The 15,608-nt window shown below is 44.8% G+C and overlaps 1 protein-coding gene across 7 annotated transcripts in view; it reads right to left on the reverse strand.

Annotated features, from left to right (window-relative positions):
- PLAGL1 (PLAG1 like zinc finger 1) overlaps window positions 1-15,608 on the reverse strand; it is a 108,676-nt gene that overhangs the window by 4,897 nt on the left and 88,171 nt on the right. For 4 of the 7 annotated variants that reach the window (XM_032873095.1, XM_032873093.1, XM_032873094.1 and 1 more), the window contains one exon: window positions 2,016-2,499. The exons of 1 other annotated variant lie outside the window; for it this stretch is intronic. In XM_032873095.1, the coding sequence (XP_032728986.1) occupies window positions 2,016-2,167 (152 nt within the window). In that variant the 5' untranslated portion in view covers window positions 2,168-2,499. Of the gene's footprint in view, window positions 1-822; window positions 1,511-2,015; window positions 2,500-15,608 lie in introns of those variants that run through there. 2 more of the 7 variants (XM_032873096.1, XM_032873098.1) reach the window with 2 other exon arrangements.

Consider the following 15,608-nt stretch of genomic DNA (forward strand, 5'->3'; position numbering starts at 1 on the left):
CCCACCTCTGCTTATAAAATGGAGCTTATGTTGCAACTGAGGGGAATTGGGAGGAAATGCTGCCCGTTGTAAAAGCTACAAACCCAAAGCTGAGAGCAACCCCACCATCTCTCCTCTCTTCTATTCTGTTTCAGACCTGCGGTTTCAGGCCGAGGCTCGCCAGGCTGGCCGCTGCGCCTGGGCAGGAGGTTCTTGCCCAAAGCGCACTGCTTGCCGTTCCCACCTCACTTCACACCCTTCCCTGGGCAAGTTGTTTCCCTTCCTCAGAGCTACCACCTCTGAAACAAATGGCTTAAGACGTTTTCCGTGCTCTCTGCTGGGTAATCCCGCCTAATTCCTGTCACTCCAATCATCTGCCAGCTCCACTGTCTTCTCCAAATCTACCTCATCCCTGTCTCAATCTTTCTTCCCTGCTGTCACATCCTCGCCACGGGCTGACCACAGCAAACACGGCTTTCAGCACATGGGTCAGAATTCCTACATGCACAGAAGCAGCTTGTTGCAAAACAGGAAGGCTTTGCAGCAAAATCTGTGCACACAGTAGGCACTCATACTTACATATCTGTGGAAACTAAACATCGGCCTATGTACAGAACCCATTTGAATTTTAAAATACCTATGTATTTATAGGCTCATTTTAAAAACTAGATCATATTACAATTATCTATGACAGTGGTATTCTAAAGGGCCAGGAGCATAACTTAGATCTTTTCAAAACTTTCAGGTGCCTTCCTCCAAGGGCACTCCAAGATTTAATGATAATGTGGTCCATGCTAATACCACTCAGAGGGAAATCCTCTCTGGCCAGATTTGGACTCTCACCTGTGGTAGTCTGAAAGTTGCAGGTCTGAAGTTCACATCATGAAGATGAAAGGCACACGACAGATTTCCCTTAACCAGGTGTCCAAAGTAGCACACAGTAGTGGGGATTCTGCGTGCGGATCTCACACACACCACACAACATTCATGCTCAATGATCCTGCTCAGGACTAGTGTGCAAATGAGGGATGTTACATAGGTTTTGTCTTTTCTAGGATATGAAAACCTTTGCAGGCAGAAACTATAGCTCATATATTCATTTCCCTCATGGAAGTGAGCACCTAACTGTCGTTTAAGAAATCAGACTAAATGTACTAAGGACTGGTCTGCTAAAACAGTGGTTTTTATCCTTCTGTGTATCATGGATGCCTTTGAAAATCCAATTAAATGCATATCCTCAACACCTGTTTACCCAACAATTCTACTTGTTTGGCCAGACAGACTGCTCCTAAGTTGAGAAGAGGCTCCGTAAGCTGATGCTTGCGAGACGTTCCCTCCTCTCCAGCCTCACTGTCAGGACCTGGACTGTGATCCTACTTCACATGCCTCTACTGTATGCCTCCTCTCTCTTCTCCAAATTACTATGAATCATCTTTCTAACATACCAGTCCAAATCCTGTTTTGCACTACTTAGACTCAGTAGAATAAATAAACCCTTTAGGACAGCAGATAAGCCTGTTTGGACAGACTTCCTTTTGCCTCCAGTGGAGCCTCACCCGGTCCCTCCTCCACCACTACCCTCTGTACTTGTGTGCTTTAAGGTCAAGGCTTCGGGCTTCCCCAGAACCTCTTCTCCGTCCACCTTCTGGTCACTCTTTAGGTCACAGCCCAAGACTACCTGTCTGAGAAGCCTTGCCAGCACTCAAGTCCTGGGGAACAGCTCCCTACACCTGTGTAGCTTTGTCAAAGAACTTGCATCGAATTTTCATTGTGTTTGCATGACTCGCTGTCCAGCATGGGTCTTTCTGTCCTGTTTTTATGCCTGGCCTATCACAAGACCACAGGAAATGCTGGTTGAAAGAATGAACTGATGCTACATGCAAAACTGTCACAGAAAACCACAGTAAGCAGTGGCGTTAAGGGCTAACGTGCATCCACAACCTGCATCCACTTTCCCTCACAGTGTCTGCTCAGAGGGCTACCTAAGCCATTTCAAGGTATGTGTAAAAGTGCATACCTTTTCTAGAGCCTCTCACCTCATTAATTTATATCTGGAAATGAAGGCTTTGCCACAGTCTGGCTGCAAGCACTTGTAAGGTCGCTCCCTGGAGTGGGAATAATTGTGGATAGTGAACTTCTCCAGGGTGAGGAACGTCTTGCCACATAATTGGCAGGGATAGGTGGCCATGGGCTTTACTTCTCACACCTTCCTTTTCAGATGCGCTGACCAAATGCTGTGCCATTTAAGCACAAATGGAAGGATGGTGCTGAGCACATGAGCGGAGCCACGACAGCCAAAACTCCAGACCAGGGGAGAGGCCGCGTCGTGGTCCTGGGCCTGGTTCTACCCAGATATGGGCCTCTCAGTTACCATGAGCTTTGCTTCCTGCTTTCCCACATCCCAACTTATATATGCAGTCTCGGGCTGGGAGGAGAATGTCGGAGGCGCAGGTGAGGGTCCAAGAGCAGAAAGGTAATCTGCATCACTAGGCGGGCACGTGCTCCAGATCACCAGGCCATCTGCGGAGAGAAGAGGAACAGAGGAACAGTTTTCTTGCATTAGCCTTTGGAGACCAGTGCTCCTCCTTCCCTGCCAGCTCAGCACCAGTGACCCAGAACCACCAGGTTCCTTTCAGAGGCTCCAGTGTGGCCCCCGGGTCTCCCTCCTCCCCGTGTGCTTCCACAGGTCCTTCTGCACGGAAGTCCTGAGCGGCGGGGAAGCCAGCATAGTGTTGGGACATCTTGGGACAGCACACGAAGCTTGTGTCCCCTTCAACAGACTGTTTCCATACAGACGGTATTAGCTACTTCAGATCCTGACTTCAGGTCAGTGGGAGACTCGGTCGACCAATACAAAGGAAAAAAAAAAAAAAAAAAAACCTCCCCTGTGCGTTCCAGTGTTTTACTGGTACAGACGAAAATCATCTCTGCTTATTCAAACCATGGGCTATTCCTCTTCCCTCGTTGTTAGCATAACATACACTGCTTATCACACCTGTTTAAACTTCCATGGGATGAGATGAAATAATTTGTATACATCCAAGTTAATTTGTTTGCAAGGTTACCAGGCTGAAGGTCTCAACTCTAGGATGCCAACAAAATGTGAAAAAAGCTAGTTTAGCTCACGGATGCGGGGCCTGCGGAGGGGAGACCCGGTATTCCCATGGAAACAAGGGCAGCTCAGGCTGCGGTCTGAGGTGTAGTTAGCATCCTCTAGTGAGCTGTTCTCCTAATCTCTTCCCCTTTGCTATATGGGGACATTCCCTCATTCCCCATCCCTGCCCTGGAGGGCCAACTGCTTGTTCCCAGGCCACTTCCAGGAGGTGGGCCTGCAGCCGCCTCAATCTCAACCTGTCTCACCACCCTTCCAACCCCGACAAGTCCCCCAAGGCCGGGCCCTTTTGCTTCTAGCTGCAGACCATCTTAAGATGAGGCCAGTGTGGCAGGCAGTCCTGAACGAGGCAGTAAAAGCCTGGCTACCTAGAATCCTGTGCTTTTCTAGAGAGTAATTCTCAGGCAAGTAAATGCTAACCTTCCGTGTGTAAAAAAAAAAAAAAAAAAAAAAATTAGAGTACTATATGTTTACATTAAACACCCTGGAGTAGCTTTTGTATGCAGCCCAGCCTTTTCTGAGCTTTGCCAAGGAAGCAGAGCCCTCCTGGTGAAGGGACCAATCACAGCAGGTCATCAAGTGCCTGTTTCCCGCAGGCATTCAATGACTGCCCAGTCTTTAGAGTGGCTCCGTATTGTTAAAAGTTAATTTTACTTACCTTTTCACAGTTACTTTCTGATTGGAAAAGTGGAGTCTAGCTAGGTGCAATTTTATTGTACTAACAGTTGAAACATCTTTAAACACACCGGCTCAGAGCACATGTACACAGAGAAACTGACATTCTTTTTCTAATGGCCAAAAACTGCAGCAAACTTCTTGTGTTCCTCATCAACTAGCTCAGATGTTTTTAGTGTCTGCTCAGAGTTCCCCAGGAGCCAGCCCAAGGGAGAGACCCCTCCCTGAGGTGCCCCACCCGCCTGGAACCCTCAGAGCCAATGTGCGCACTTGGACTTGAACTTTCAGCACCGATCCAAAGCTGGGCACGTGGGCGTTCTCAGCCAGCATCTTGGCACCAAACCTTCCAACGGCAGCACGCACCTACCTTGGTCCTCTGTCACCAAGTCCGACTCGAACTGAGCCCCTCTCCCCAACTCCTTGTGCCCTCACAGTATTGCCATTCATGCCCAACGCCCTCCTCTGAGGCCTCCCCAACAACTGTGGCCACAGACAAAATGACTCCTTCTAGGAACACTATCCCGTGTGGCCGAGTTTTTGCTGCCAGGTCTGATGATGTGTCCTACTTCTCATCGGGCCCAAGTCTGGCCGTAATACTGGCCCAGCTATAAAAGCCATAGAATTTATCATCGTCATTGAAAATACTTATTCACTTGAAATTGCTGTGTTCTTTCTAGGTCTATCAAAAAAGATGAAAATATACACATGGAATGAAGTTTAAAATTCCTCTTTTCTTTGTTCTCATTATAGCTGAATTCAAAATAGCACCAGTCCGTCAGGAGAAGAGTTGGCTTGACGGGGGGATTTTCTCTCCCTTCCATCAATCCCCTGCATAGACACTTCTTCCAACTTCGCTCACTAAATTCATTCTCCCCACTCCTGCTTTCTGAGAGATGACCAGTATGTCCAAGAGAACTTTCTGTGATGACAGAAATGTCACATAGCTTATGGCTACTAAACACTCAAAATGTGACGCTGAGAAACTGAACTTTGTGTTAAAATAGCTCCATGTGGCTAGTGGCTGCTGTACCAGGTAGCAGAGCTCAGTTTCCTGCTTGAGAGGGAGAGGAGGGCAAGGTTCTGCTTGCCTTTAGACCCAGCTGTGCTACTGATTCACCCTCCGGTGTTTCCCTGAAACATGGGACGGTTTATGTAGACCGAGTCCCTTGCTCTATGAATGCCGGGTAAGGATTCCCCAGTTCAAATTCTAGTTTGCCCATTTGTTGGCTACATCTTGAGTGTCTTTCCTCATTTGTGACACCACCTGATGCATATAGTGGCTGTTGGGGACCACCAACTGGAACAACAGGGATCTGAAATACACGGGAATCTAAAAACACACCACACAAATATAGGTTGTTTATGAAACACTGGTATTAAAAGTAGAAGCTGTCAGCTGCACAACTGGCACAGGGTCCTAGCCACTCAGTTATGGATACGAGAGAAAAACACGTTCTCTCCCACTACACAACCACCATCCGTTATTCACAGTGGGAGAAACACACGTGCTCACAAATGCAGAAAAGACCCATGACACTACAGGTAAAAATTAGTATTGTTTTTCAACAGATACCAACTTTGGCTCATAGCTTACCAACACACCAAGAATACAAAGGAAAAGTAAGATCTACTCAATTTAGACAAAAAAAAAAAAAAAAAAAGAAAAGAAAAAGGAAGAAAGTGCCTGCCCTTGACCACTAAATAAAATTTTCCCAGATCCACTTTCCAGCCAATTCCCTAGACTCCAAAGTCTAACAGTCATGGACATCATTACCTACATTTTCCTTGGCTTGGCCCTTCAAAGATGGTGGGTATATAATCGGGGATTTTTAGACACGGCATATTTTATTTAAACGTGACACACATTTCCTTCCTGTGCTCCCCGTGGAACTTTCAAAGAACAAATGTCATTAAAGCATTTTTATACATATTTTACTTATTTCATGAATGTCTTTTCCCAAAACTGTGTGTGTTTTAGGTCTGTGTGTTAAATACACCTAGCCCAACACTAAGTGCAAAGTTGGTCCTCAGATGCTGAATTGAATTAATCTGAAAATAACACTCTTTAATTTCTTCAGTAAGTCTTTTTTAATGATGAATTCAAATTCACAAATGGTTTTACGGTTCCATTCACCATAACTGTTATTTCATTAATGTGGACTTTCAAATATAAATATTTACACTGTTTTCATGATATTATCACAAACTCCTATAAAAATAGTCTGTCTCAACAGACTATAAATTCATTGTGGCTGAGGATCAAAGCTCAGCTGTTTTTAAAAAAATAAATGGTGTGGATAATACAACGTCCCCCATCACCACGTACATGACCAGCCCTGGCTGGCTGCCGCCGATTCCAATCTTTGGTTGAAACCTGATGCGCTTTCTGGCCACATCCTTAAAACAGACTCAGTATTCACTTTCTATTATCTGGCAGACCACCAACAATCCTAACAGAGAATTGACAAAGGGATGGTCCTGATGATAACTAGTCTATTCTGTGACATACAGATTGCATTTGAGTCTTAAATACGGTAATATTTTAACACCTGTCACCCTGGAAAGATAGTAAGTCTTCCCCCAAAACATCTCAGGACATAATTTTCAATCCCCTTGATTCTAAAAATACTGAGTGAGTGATACAGATCTGCCAGTATGCCAAAGAAGGCTTGTGCCATCTGCTTCATTCTGTTCATACTGATTATTTTGGGGATGAGTGAGGATCAGATTGGAATAAGAACATATATATATGGCAACAGCTAGGAAAGGCTGTGTGCCCTGAGAGCGGGTGGTATATGATGGTAGAGGTCAGAGCACAAGTGTAGTTCTAGGATGTCCCCAGTGCTGCGTAACACAATCAGCTAATGGGGAACGACAAATGTTCTACGGCATTCTCAAAATAAACTATGACTTCTGGCTTCTATTTCCATTGTGCCCAGTGACACAATGCAAGACCCATTTCTGATAGGAAACTGAATTTCCATTTTTAATCTTCCAACATTGATACTCGAAGATTTTTTTGACTCCATTCATCACCATTTCTTGTAGATAAGAAGGTTCTGCTCCAAACATTTCCCTGTGTCTCATACTCCCGTAATTTGGGATTGTTTTTCTATACATATGTTAAAAGCCAGTTTTAAAAGGGCCTCTATCAAGTTTCTGTTTACTTCTTATACTCACGAAATATGAAACAGTCAATCATGGAGCAGGGTGGGGTAAGTTCATTGCTCATTTGGCTCTAGGAGCCCCCTAGAGAGGGTGCTTCTCTTAGTATCAGTTCTTTGGAGGACATTGGTAGCAAGTTTCCAACATCAACAAAACTACCCAGAAACATCAGCAAGGTAAAGATGATGTTTCTCAGAACCTCGAGGTAGTTGTTTCTTATTACACATATGCATTGAAAAATTTGGTACGTATTGCATCAGAGTGAGTGTGGCAGATGATTTGGGACTCAGTGTATGTCTAATCAGCAAAACAGGTGCTCCCAGGGCAGGACTAACTTGGTTGAGGATGACAGATGTGAGGCCTTGATAAGTACCTTACCAGATGGCTGTGGCTAGGTTTTCACTCTTAACTTAGAGCAGGGGGTTCATAAGTGGCTGTGAATTCTCTGAAATTCTGTGCAACATTAGGAGGCATGAATATTGGAGTTCTTGGACCAAAGCTTGCTTCAGATTTTCTAAGGAGTCCAAGATTTAAACAGGTTAAAGGCCACTGACTTAGATGAAAACAGGGAAAAAAAAAACAAAACAACCCTCTAGGAGCCATCAACTCTGTGTGTTCGCAAAGTCATTGATATTTCCTAATCCATAGGCCATATATTTTGTGTCACAATCATTGCATTTTATCAGATTAGAGTAAAAGAAAAAACAAAAAAGTTTCTATAATAATGTTCTTCTGAAATTCAAGCAGTAAACAACTTGTACAAATTTCATTTCAAATATGACTACACGGGAGAAGGAGGGGAGCAGCGGCGCCTGGCTGGCTCATGTCGGTAGAGCATGTGACTGCTGATCACGGGGTCATGAGTAGGAGTCCCAGGGTAGGCACAGAGATTACATAAAAAATTTAAAAATGTAAAAAATAGATTTAAAAATATGGCTACAGATGACAACTATCATGTAAGACAGGCCTACCTTCTGCCTAGAGAGTAAACTACCCTCTAAATCTCTAAATCATAGGGGGTCATTTGTCAGCACCTCGAAAAATCTTATATCTGAAAAATGTCTGCATGTGTGTATTTATCCTCAATAAAGTACTAAGACGCCATCACTGAAATCCACTAACACCTGAGCTGACAGCACCCGGGATGAACTCTTAAGCTGGATCCACAAGGTGGGACACCCTGTTATGTCTACACACCTCTTTCCTATAAAGGCCCAATGGCAACCAAGGCTGCAGGTCAACCCACTTGCATTTTCTTTTCTTTTCTTTTTTTTTTTTTTTTTTAAGATTTTATTTATTTATTTGACAGAGAGAGAGATCACAAGTAAGTAAAGAGGCGGGAGGAGAGAGAGGAGGAAGTAGGCTCCCCGCCAAGCAGAGAGCCTGATGTGGGGCTCGATCCCAGGACCCTGGGACCATGATCTGAGCCGAAGGCAGAGGCTTTAACCCACTGAGCCACCCAGGCACCCCCACTTGTTATTTTCTTAATGTGCCATGTTCTGTCACATCTCTGTGTTTTCCACACAATGCCCCTTCCTAGAGTGTCCTGCCACCCCTGCCCACCTGGCAACTCTTCCTTCTCCCTGCCACTCCCAGGCGGAGGAAAGGAGCTCCCTGTCTGCTTGGGAAGATGGTGAACCTAGGAGGAAGTGATTAGAAGTCCAGCTGAAACCCAGGGGGGCTGGGGCTAAGGAGGTTGTGATGGAGATAAAAGTAGCTCACTAAAAGCACGGCTAAATAAGAAAAAGCAAAATTGGTTTGGTGAAAATCTACCTCCACAGAAAGTTCTTCCGTGTTCCCTCCAGAACTACTTATTCAACAGCCTTTTAGACAGCTCCGCCTTAAGAGGTCTGAGACCCTGGTTTTCCGCGGTGGGAAGCACTGATTGCCCCTGAGTTCGGCCCTTGGTGGGGGGGGGGGAGCGCCACCCACCACCTGTTCAAATCAGGTTTGGTGCCCGCTGACTTTTAAAATGTTACCTTGAGAGACTTAACTTTGTTAACTCAGTGACTCAGCTCTTATTTTCTTGGAAACAAGGCCTGAAATAAACAAAAAAGCCAAAGTGACTTATGTATCTAATATTCAGAGACCAAAGTAATGAGAAAGCTCTCTGGTTGATTACACCACAGCTTTAGAACATCAAATCTAGGCACTAGACAGAAAATGTCAATGAGGACAGGGTGTGAACCTTCTATTTACAGATAGTTGGGTACAATCTAGTTAAAGATGGCAAATTGAATAAAAGTGTGTGGCTCCAGTCTCTTCTGACATGCTACTAAAACAGTACTAATGAGATTTTTCTAAAACACACCCAAAGAGGAGAAAATGGCAATAAAATGTTGGGAGCCGGAAAGCAGGGAAACACGCAGTAACTGGCTTCTCAGACCTCAGAAAATTCAAATTTAAGCCAGTAATGAAAAGCTACGGGGCGACCTGATTTACCCTGTGGAACCCATCAAGAGACTCAGAAATGTGGGCACTAGGTAACTCTGGAGGGGAGGGGAGAGTGGGTATAAGAACCGAGAAAGTCGAAAGGTCTGCTGGTGAAGCATTCAGCCCTCTGACCCCCTCCTAGTGGAGCGTCTAAGGGCAGCGCACCCTGCTGAAACAGAGGGACTTCCGTGGAAGGTTGTATACCGACCCTCTCTGGCTATCAGAACCCAGGCAACAGGCCCATCCCCTCCAGGAGACTTCTCTGGGAAAGCTGACCAGCCCAAGAGAAAAGAGCTAATTACAAGGACAAATGGCAGTCCCCAGGTGTACCTGCATTAACCCACAACCAAGCCCTATTTAAGTATACAAAGCTTCCATCAGCTTTTTAATGGCTCCACTCATAAGTCAGCAGACAGCTGAGGATCACCAGAAGTCAAAAGAAAGCATCTATGGAGAAAAGAGAACTTCAAAAACAACTATAAATATGAGAGAGAGAGATCCCTAAAAGGACTATAAAACACACACAGAGATATTTTTAAGAAAACAACAGAAAAGGCAATAGCAAGGACAAGACCCAGGAGCAGGGGAAGGGATTTGAGTGAAATTTGCTGGGGGAGCGTCTAAGAATTTGCAGAAACTCATCTGATGATTCTTAGGCACCTTTATGTTTGCCAATGTGGCTTCTTTTGAGGGTATCTGCTATTTTTACGTATTTGCTCCTCTTAATGCTCACTAGAGATTAATACCACGAAGAACCTTTTATAAACCAGCTAATATAACCCAGAGACTAACAACAAATTCATTCATAGGTTCAATTGTCAAAAATGCACATTTAGACAAAATAATATAAAAGAGGAGATCAATTTTTAAATTACTCAAACAGCTATCTTCGTTATATGATAAAGTTACCTATTAAACACTACACCTTGTTAAACATTTTGTACTAGAATGGACCTACAATAAAGTTATAAAGAGATGAAAGATATAAAATTGGAATGCAAGAGATCTTTCATTATTTATAATGACTGTCTACACAGAAAACTCCAAAGAATCCACACACAGGCTAACAGCTTGGCAAGATATTTAGTTACAAAAATCAAAATACAAAATCAACTGTATTTCTAAATGCCTGCAAACAGAAATATAATTTAAAATACCATATACATTTGCCATAAAACAAAGATATCTAGGAACAAATCTAACCACAAAGGTACCATATATTTATGGAGCAATTTCAAAACTATACTGAAAGACATTATAGGAGACCTAAGTAAATGGAAAAATATACCATGATCATGAATACGGAAATACAGACAGAATTACTGTAACACTGTCAGTTCTTTCCATATTTACATATTAATTCAATGAATTGCTAATAAAAATTCAACAGGGTTCTTTGTTAGAACCCTGATCATTCCAAATTTTATATGGAAAAGGAAAAGTCCAAGAATGGCCAAGAACTTCCTAGTCCTACTGGATCATACTCCTCATTATACCAACAGACCATGGTATCTCCCAAAGAAGAAGAACTTAAGAGATAGTGGATAAGGTTGTTTTGTTGTTATTGTTTTTGTTTTTAAAGCTCATCATAATTAAGGCGGTATGACATACTGAGGCACAGGATTAGACAAGTGGACCAATGGAGTAGAATGAATAGCCAAGAAACAGACCCACCCTTGTATGGAAACATATGACAGGGCTTGGACAGCAATCACTGGGGTGGGAATAGACCACTTAATAATCGGTTATCCATGTGGAAAATAAGGGAGCTGGGTTCCCATCATGTACCACATATAAAATTCTAGACAGATTTAGTCTTAATGTTTAAAATAAAACTTTAAAACTTCAGGCAAGAATAAAAATTAAAAAGGAGTTTCACAGAAAGGGAAAGATAACTAATACACAGGTGAAAATATGCACAATTTTATTCAAGTGAGATTTCTTGGTCCATCATTAAAACGATTTCCCTATAATTTTCTACTCCATGGGATTGCTTCCCCCCCCCCTTTTGTCACATACCACATCTGACATGTCCTGTTTAATTTTTTAACACCCGTCCACCCTCCCACAAAAACAAACTGGGATGAAATTCAGTTTTTAAGCCAACCCCATTGCCAAAATATTAGAAAGTCAGGCAAGACCAAGTAATGCCTCATGAAAGTAAGAGAGACGATATACAAGACTGGAATCATGGACAGACATTCAAAGATGCTCTTCTTTAGGGATTAAAAGATACGATATAATTAAATCACTCTACAAAGATTTATGCCTGATAAAAAGTGAAAGAAATTATCAGAATGCAAGGTGGATAAAGGATACAGCTGTCTAAGGCGTGGTCATCTCTTGCTTGAGAGACTGAGACGGTTCGTGGAGAAGCCAACGTTAAAGCTAAGCCTCCAAGTTTACCAGGTGCTTAAGTGGGGAGGTGGTCTATTTCAGGCTGAGGGAATGAATCAGCATAGGATACTTGAAAATAAGTAGTTCAGTATGACTGGATTATGCTGCAGATATGGGGCACCGTGGACAAAGAGGCCAGAAAAGGAGGCAAAGGCCAAATCATGAAGGTTCAGGGATATAATACTGCTTCATTCCACTAGGGTAAGGTGGGTTTTGTTGTTGTAATCCTTTAGTAGTTGACTGAACTATTTAGTCAAGGCTAGCCAGTATGAGTTTATGAGTTAGTGTGGAGTGAAGGAGGTGGAAGGAGAAGAGGTAGAAGGAAGTAGAGAAGGCCAACAAAACACTGTCTCCACAGGAACGGGAAGAAACACCGGGAAGGGCATAAGCATAGGAATCTATGAAGAAAACAGAGAGGAGCCAAACCAGAAGAAGCAAGGACAACCCAGGACTGATACCAAGGCGCTGGGCAACACAAATCCATGATAAGCACTGGACTTGTCATCAGGTCAGACTTAGTGACCATAACTATAGCAGAGATGTGGAAGACGATTTATTAGAGAGTGGTGAGACCAGAGGCAGTGAGACCATCTGCCACGTCTCTGAAGGGGTAACAGCGACCTTGAAAGAAAAGCAGGCAGGCTGAAAGGACACTTCATAAACAGTCTAGTTAGATGAGGACTTAGGTTAGGTCACAGGAAAGAGGTATCTGTGGTGGCAGAGGAGGAAAGGAAGGAGGAGTCCTGGAAGAGAAGTCCAGCCGAACATGCGCACAAGGAGCTCCATTTTAGGCCTGTTATCCTCGTGCAGGGCTGAGCTAATGCTCTCTGTGTTGCTTGGATTTCAGTCTGTGCGCTCTGCCCAGGCGAGCTCTGGTTCCAGACCTCTTCAATCTAATGGTGCCTAATGGGCACGGAGGCCAGTGAGGACACCTACGCCATAAAGGAGAAGCTGAGGCTCTTTTCTAGACCAAACACAAAGAATGACACCCTTTGGCTACAGGGACATGGATACCGTTCTGAATCTGGCTTCTGTAAATGACTCTGTACGTTACTTGGAGCTCTACCTGGGTGGCCTCAGATCCTGCATTAAGCCCACATGCTCAACTTTGATCACCAATGTTTGTCCTTTCCAGCATCCTTTGGTAAAGTGGTTGTCCTGGGGGTGAGGAGGAATTTGTTTTCTTTATGGCAGGCTGTAGCTAAATCGATTTTCCCTCAGGACATCTATTCTACATTGTGGAACAGGGCGGAAGCAGGCTTGTGGGGACAAGTAATTCTTAGAGGTTCCAAAAGCAGAAGAAGTTTTCTGCTGCTAAATTCCTCCACTTTTCTTGGGTAAGAGAATGTGGTGACAAGTCTATGGCAACAAAAATAAGCAAAATGAGAATCTGCATTAAAAAATGTGAGGTTTCAAAATAATTTCTAGATGGTTACTGTATAAAACAGGACCCCAACAGCTCAAAACCCCTGTTCGGCTGCCCAGTCTAGTAGGAGAAAGTAGGCTTTTCTACAGGTGGGAACCTTCCTTTGTTACAGTGTGTTTAGCAGACTGAAGATCTATCTGACCTATTTAATAGTTCAGGCAAACCACTCTGAGTCTACATGGAATGGGGTGGGGAAGGTAGGAGGAGAACAGGTAGAAATAAGGAGAGCGCGCCCCAGACTTCTGTCTCAACTGAAACCAGAGGAAGCCCTAAGAATTAGCAGAAAAGGCAGAAACCCAGGAACATGAGCCTCAGAAAGCCACAGAAGACCAAGAGAAGCCACCCTACCCAGGGGAAAGGACTGCTGCCGGGGCGGGAAGCCAGGCTCTATCCCGGCAGGGGCTCCTCCCTGAAGCAGGTGTGTAAGCAGCCCCCCATACCCCCCCAGAGTGGAAGCAGGGGGCTCGCCCAGCTCAGGCCTCCCCAGCTAGGGCCAAAACACTGCCCTAGAACGGGTCCCTCTGCACGATGCTGAAAACTACTGCTCCCTTCCTCTCCACGCCATGTACTTGATCGTTTTAAGGACATTCCGGAAGAAATATCAAATGTCCACAAACAAGCAAAACAGGCATGTGCATCCAGAGAGGCAAGGGTGAATTCCAGGGCTGGATGTCAAGCTGAGACGGAGCAGACCTGGTCTCATGGAGACCATTCATGGCCTCCATATCATGGTGGTATCATGGTGGGTGAGAGGCGTGGACAGCAGTCCTGAAACCCACATGAGAGCCTCTAGTACAAGGAGATGATTTTCCAGTCATAAAGTCAGTGATGGAAGCTATCCTTTTGTGACAGCTGAAACTAGATCCCCCTCCTCCCTCCCAACAAACCCTCTATGGCTGGCCTTTAAGCCCTTCTAGGCTCTGCTTCCATAGCTCACAGCCCGTGATCTCTGTTCCCGGGTCTCCAAGAGTAGGGAGGGCATGGAGGAACCAAAACTTACCTAATTAGTGGCAGGGCCTATTGTCCTAATACAGTTACCATTCTAGGGAAAAGAAAAGCCCGCTTCCTTCCCAGGAAGTGTGTGAGGGTAAAGGTTCATACTGAGAAAAAAAAAAGAAGAAAAGCATACCAGTCACCCTAAGGATGGGAAGCCGGATTCATGAGTTAAGAATCTCTCGAGGGAAACATAAAAGCTACAGGAGGTTTGGAAAAGATGCTGAAGACCCTAATGGACTGTTTGGTTCTGAAACAACAGTGTCTCTAAACACAGAGAAAAAGGCCTGCAGATAGATAACACTACGTCAGCAAAGGATCTCTGAGTGGCGGAATGAGAGAGGACTTCTGTTCTTCCTTTCGAAAAACCTGACACCGGCCACCGAGGTGCGGCACGTAGCGGGTGGCTGAGGGGCACTTCAGGCAGAGCGAGGGACAGAGCAGCACAGGGCAGCCTGCGGTGTCCCATGGGCAAAGGCTGCTTGAAGGCAGCTGTGAGGCTCAGGGGAGGAGCAGGAGATGGGCCTGGAGAGGAGGCAGGGCTGTCCCAGAGGGTGCAGGGGCCAGTGACAGCCAGGATGCTTCCATCAACAGAGTCTTTCACACAGGACAAAAGTCACAAGCATGCACAGCACGCACTTACCCTCTCCCCCAGGGACCACTCCCGGACCCAGAGGGAACTGCAGATTGAAAGGAGCTACTCTAAAATTCTCCATGATTGTTTTTTACACGCAATGAGCCTGAGATCCAAAATCTGATGACCCAAATGGCCACAAATATAACCGGCAATTGGTAAAGGACAGCTTCGACTCTTTCTTTCCCTAAGCTTTTTCAGCAAACAAGCACCCAGAAGTCACTGTCCTATGAACTGTGTACATACTTAACAGAAAAAGGTAAAATGGCTGTGCCTGTGCCGGCGTTCACTGCCCTTCTTCCGGAAGCACGGCTGACCACCTCGGAGGGCACACGTCCTATTTATCAGACAAATGACCGCACGGTGTCAGAGCAAGAATGTTGTCTTTGCCTTTCCATGCCACGTCCCATAGATCCAAATGACGCAGAGCAAATGGTTCACCCAGGAATACTTCAGTTGAAATATAAAAATACGTGTCACTGGTCCTTCAAAGTGACTCCAGTTGTAAATGTTTTTTAAGATGTTACACATTTCATCAGTTTCCATTGTAAAAAGCAAAGGCACTGGAAAGACAAGGCAACTTGTCCCCGGTCCTGCACGGGCTTCGCTGAAAGGCAGAAAGGAATGCCGGGGGAAATGGAGGCGAAAGCTTCAGAAGCGAGGAACACTGGCAAGCAGGGCCGCATCTCCTTTTCACCTTCAGTCTTTTCTCTTCCCCCATTCACAGCTTTAGGTCCTTTGTTTGTTTAACAAACCATTACAATCACACCCCGCTCAATGGCGAGGAATGTGAG

The sequence above is a fragment of the Lontra canadensis genome, unplaced genomic scaffold, assembly GCF_010015895.1.
Source record: "Lontra canadensis isolate GAN:19392208 unplaced genomic scaffold, GSC_riverotter_1.0 scaffold47, whole genome shotgun sequence".
NCBI classification, from domain to species: Eukaryota; Metazoa; Chordata; class Mammalia; order Carnivora; family Mustelidae; genus Lontra; species Lontra canadensis.